At 42.4% G+C, this 4,944-nt stretch overlaps 1 protein-coding gene across 1 annotated transcript in view; it reads right to left on the minus strand.

The window, feature by feature from the left end:
* LOC107301285 (protein SDA1 homolog) overlaps positions 1–4,756 on the minus strand; it is a gene marked incomplete at its 5' end in the record, with an annotated part of 6,783 nt that extends 2,027 nt beyond the window's left edge. Inside the window, 3 exons of the mRNA XM_015830530.1 lie at positions 302–412; positions 2,485–2,583; positions 4,652–4,756. Of these exons, the coding sequence (XP_015686016.1) occupies positions 302–412; positions 2,485–2,583; positions 4,652–4,756 (315 nt within the window). The remainder of the gene's footprint in view (positions 1–301; positions 413–2,484; positions 2,584–4,651) is intronic.
* Between the last annotated feature and the right edge of the window lie 188 nt (positions 4,757–4,944).

Genomic DNA, 4,944 nt, shown 5'->3' on the forward strand with positions numbered 1-4,944 from the left:
ACGGCCTCCAGGCAACGGGCCATCACGTCAAGGGCATCGTTGGGGTGGCCTGGGGTGGAGATGTACAACTGAGTATCATCAGCGTACTGATGGAAATCCACCCCAAAGCCACGAATGATCTCCCCCAGCGGCTTTACATAAATATTGAACAAAAGGGGAGAGAGGACCGACCCCTGAGGCACCCCACAAGTTAGGGGTCAATAACTGAATCCTGCTGTGATCTGATTGGCTCATGGCCAAAACAAGAGGACACCTGATTGGCTCTCTAAACACTCATGGCTCATTATGAAAAGCTACTCACTTTTCGTAAAAATTTATCATGGCAACGGAGGAGCTCGAAGAACAGTTCCAACAAGCTTGTGGGATTGATCAGGTTCTTGTTGCGTAGCAAGATCAGCGCTCTGCAAAACGTCTGCAAAAAAGAGGAAGGGATTACTACAAATGGCAATAATAACATGTGAATCAGCCAGACTGCAACACTAATACTAAAATAACCAAGGTATCCTATTCTTTCCTCTCATTTTTTTCCAGCTTGCTGTTTTTTTAAATAGCGCTTACCAACAGCACTTAGCGTTATACACCGCTTCATAGTGCTTTAAACCATAAGTGATTTACAGATTCAGCATATGGCCCCCAACAATCTGGGTCCTCATTTAACCAACTTTGGAAGGATGGAAGGATGAGTCAACCTTGAGCCGGTCAGGATCGAACTCGTGGCAGTGGGCAGAGTCAGCCTGCCATACCACATTCTAACCAATGCACCACCACAGCTCACAGAACAGAAAACCACTGCTCTTTAATGTTGGTAGACAGAAAATTCAAAGCATGGGCAAATGGTATAGGGCAGGGGTAGGCAACCTTGGCTCTTTTATGACTCGTGGACTTCCAACTCCCAGAATTCCTGAGCCAGCATGGCTCAGCTTGGAAACTCTCCCTTTCCCCTCAGCGTGGCTGGCTCAGGAATTCTGGGAGTTGAAGTCCACGAGTCATAAAAGAGCCAAGGTTGCCTACCTCTGGTATAGGGTTTCCTGCCTTAGCAGGGGGTTGGACTAGAAGACCTCCAGGGTCTCTCCCAACTCTGTTATTGTATTGTATTGTATCTAAATAACAGCCATTCGAGGTAGACCAATAGAACTCTATTTTAATGAGATTCTAGTAACAGAATCTTTCAAGCCTGATTGTATTTTTCGCTGCCTTCCTGCTGGCTGGCGAATTCTGGGAGTTGAAGTTCGCGCATCTTAAATTTGCAGACATACAAGTAGTCCTTGACTTACAGTCACTTAGTGACCGAAGTTGCAATGCCTCCCCCTCAAGAAAGGTACTAACAATCTGGTTCTGAAGCTGCCCCCCCCAGTGGTCACGTGACATTTTAGGTGCTTGGTAGCCATTCCACGCTTATGGCCATTTAGAGCGTCCCATTGTAGTGTCCCGCAGTCACATAACCATGATTTTTGACATTTTTGTGTTTACTTCCAGTTTTTTGGGGGGAAATGCCCCATAGCAAACAAACAATGTTTACTTAATGACCACAGATTCACTTAATAATCATGGCAATTCACTTTAAAAGATCATAAAATCAGTCACGTGATGATCTGCTTTATGTCACGATATACCATCATCATTGGCAAGCTCCGTAACTGTCCTAAGTTGAGGACTATCTGTATTGTCCTGGAAGGTCAAGGAAAAGCCAACTGAATTTCTTCCTAATACTTTCTCCTTTTCCTGGGCTCAAAGCATGCTTCCCTCTCTTTTAGTTTTGTAACCTTTTCTGAATATTTTGTCCAAGGTCACCGCATGTGTAAGAAACTCCAACTGTCATGGTTCCGACAGATGAAACTCTTCAAAGAACTTCAAGGCATTGTTTACCTTAAAGAATCTTTATTCGAGTAGCATAGCATCTGCATGTACATAGGCGACGCCAAAATCTGAATTCCCCTCCCCCTGAACACATAGTATCAAGCGCAATTCCCTCCTCTGATTAACAGTCATAAATCACATTCTCCAATTAGTTTGAAATGCAGGCTTTCCCTCTAGTTCTCCAACCTGCCATTTCTTATCATCTCTTTTCAAAAAACCTTGATTCTCACACTGCTACAATATTGTTATGTCTACCTAACTCCCATGCACATTCCTCCTCCTCTCCCCAGTATCATCTAATTCTAACTCTAAGAATAAAACATAAGAAGGAAAATAGCTGCATCTCCATATGTTGTCAAAGCAAGAACATCCGATGTTAGCAGCATTGACACCAGCAACCGAGAAACAGTGAAAAACCGTGCTTTTCACAGCTTTTTCACCTTCCCTTAATAAAAAAATATTATATAAATTATCAGCAGGGCAGCATGAGGTACCAGTCTTATGCTATTCCAGAACATTAGCTCCAATCTCTTAAGACAAGAAACAAAAGCAACACTGAGCAAAATTGTCCCCTCACAGAGACTCCTCTCCTTCCAGGAATCAAACATCTGGATTGCAGATGCTCACCATCCGAAGATCTGGATCCAAGACTGTATGACTATAGGACAACAATTCCTTCAACTGTTGCGGAAAGTCTTCTAGGTATTCAGGGTAGCAATGGGCAACCTGTTTAAAAAAGAAAAGGAAATCGGAGTAAAAAAAAATTCCACATCAATCGGAAAGTTTGTTTGGTTGTACTCAAATAACATTAAGGGGGCGTGTTTGGTGGCTGAAATGGATTTCTTCATGAATCTTTACGACAATCTCAGTCTCACTAATTGCCAGAGCACAGGTGTTAACTCTCTCAGGTAAACCAGAAAGGAAACTACCATATTTTCCCCAAAATAAAACCAGGTCTTATATTTATTTTTAATCCAAAAGAGGCATTAGGACTTATTTTCCGGTTAGGTCTTATTTTCGGGGAAATACGGCACTAAATGCGTCCATCTGGCTGACAATCTTAATTGGGGCTTATTTTGGGGGTAGGGTTTATATTACAAGCATCCTGAAAAATCATGCCGGGGCTTATTTTCCAGTTAGGTCTTAATTTCAGGGAAACCGGGTAAATGAGCTAAATCTATTTTACTGTAAGGCTACATTAACAGCATCTTGCAAGTCTGAAGGTACGAACTTCCTGCTGCCACTGTTTGATCAATTAGGGCAGGTCCTACCTAAGTTTCTTCCTCTGACCGCTAAGCCACTGGGAACTCCTGCTTCTCGTCTGATAATTCCCTAAGCAGCATCTTTTTCCTTCATCCCCCAAGGTTATCCACACATTCCATTACAATAGGTCAGGGGTAGGCAACCTTGGCTCTTTTATGACTCGTGGACTTCAACTCCCAGAATTCCTGAGCCAGCCATGCTGAGGGGAAAGGGAGAGGTTTCCAAGCTGAGCCATGCTGGCTCAGGAATTCTGGGAGTTGAAGTCCACGTAAAAGAGCCAAGGTTGCCTACCCCTGTGGCCTAGCTTGTTACAGAATCCTATAAAGGTTAAATCAATAATGAGCCTCAATTTTGCCCCAAAAACATATGTCTAGTGCAGGGGTAGGCAACCTTGGCTCTTTTATGACTCGTGGACTTCAACTCCCAGAATTCCTGAGCCAGCCACGCTGAGGGGAAAGGGAGAGTTTCCAAGCTGAGCCATGCTGGCTCAGGAATTCTGGGAGTTGAAGTCCACGAGTCATAAAAGAGCCGAGGTTGCCTACCCCTGCAATAGGTGATCTCCTCGGTAAACAAGCTATCTGGAACCCTTGTAAGATTTTGACATTCTTACATGAAACCTCAGCTTTGGGACCTTGGACTGTTTGGAGGGTCGCACAACTTTCTACCTTAGCAACCGGGACAACCCCATTTCTGAGGACACTGCGAATCCCTGTCCCAAAGAGAAACGCCACTTAATACCTTATTCTCCCATTCCCATGTCCCACAGATAACGTTCAATCCACAATGCAGTTTTCCCTAATCTGGCATTCCCTGGAAATTATTGGATGTCAGTTCAACCATGGTTTCACTACCAAACTGGATATTTTCCCCTAACGAGGCTTGCTGTCAATAGGGTACCAGTAACTGAGGACACTTTCTCTCTACATAGCAATTTCCATTGCTATGTTTCAAAACGTTTTACAGGGTTTAGTAATACTCTGGAATAAACTATTTCAGAGGACAGAATGCTAGTTTTGAAGATTACTCTTCAAAGCACCCATGTCGTTTCCTAGGATTGTGCAGCTATCTTCTGTGACATTATCTGGCAAAGATACAGCTGCTTCAAAAAGTTAACAGTGGGTGATATGTTTATGCTCCAAATCAACTTTTTGGAACTGAATCTAAAGCATTGGACTCCTTGCTGTATAACTTCTATTCCATACACTGTGTTTTTTCCACCACAGTATCCTTGCAACTCAAGAATGGTGATAATTTTCTTTGAAAATATTGTTAAAGCCACATTCAAAATGGTGATTCAAGCAGAGAAGAAACTACTAAATGAATTTGAGCTCCATACATTAGAATTGTCAGAAGTGATTATTCTCACTCGCTTACATTTAGAACCTTCCATTAGAATTATCTGAAGCCTTAATATTTTTATTTCCTTAATAATTTGATTTTTTTTCCCTTCAGTGAGGGAGGCTTAAACTAATTCAAGCAAAATTCTCTCTCTCTCTCTCTCCCCCCCACACACACACACCATGAATTTTACCTGGGCCAAAAACATCACCAATTCACCCAGTTCTTTACTGGGCTTTGCTGGCTGAAGCTTGAATATTTCCACATTGGACTTATAATGGCGATATTGTTGAAGGAACTAGAAGAAATCCAAAGAAGAAAAATTACTGGGAGTGAGGATCGAGAAGGATGCTTAATAAAACAAATAAGAATATTCCATTCAAAAGGAGAAGTGGAATTCTAGGATTTACTAGGAATGGCAAATTTTCAGAGCCTGCAAACAAAACTTTCCAGTATTTTATATTATCCAATGGAATGAGGTAACAC

Source organism: Protobothrops mucrosquamatus, unplaced genomic scaffold (genome assembly GCF_001527695.2).
Source record: "Protobothrops mucrosquamatus isolate PMUCROS unplaced genomic scaffold, P.Mucros_1.0 scaffold11208, whole genome shotgun sequence".
NCBI classification, from domain to species: domain Eukaryota; kingdom Metazoa; phylum Chordata; class Lepidosauria; order Squamata; family Viperidae; genus Protobothrops; species Protobothrops mucrosquamatus.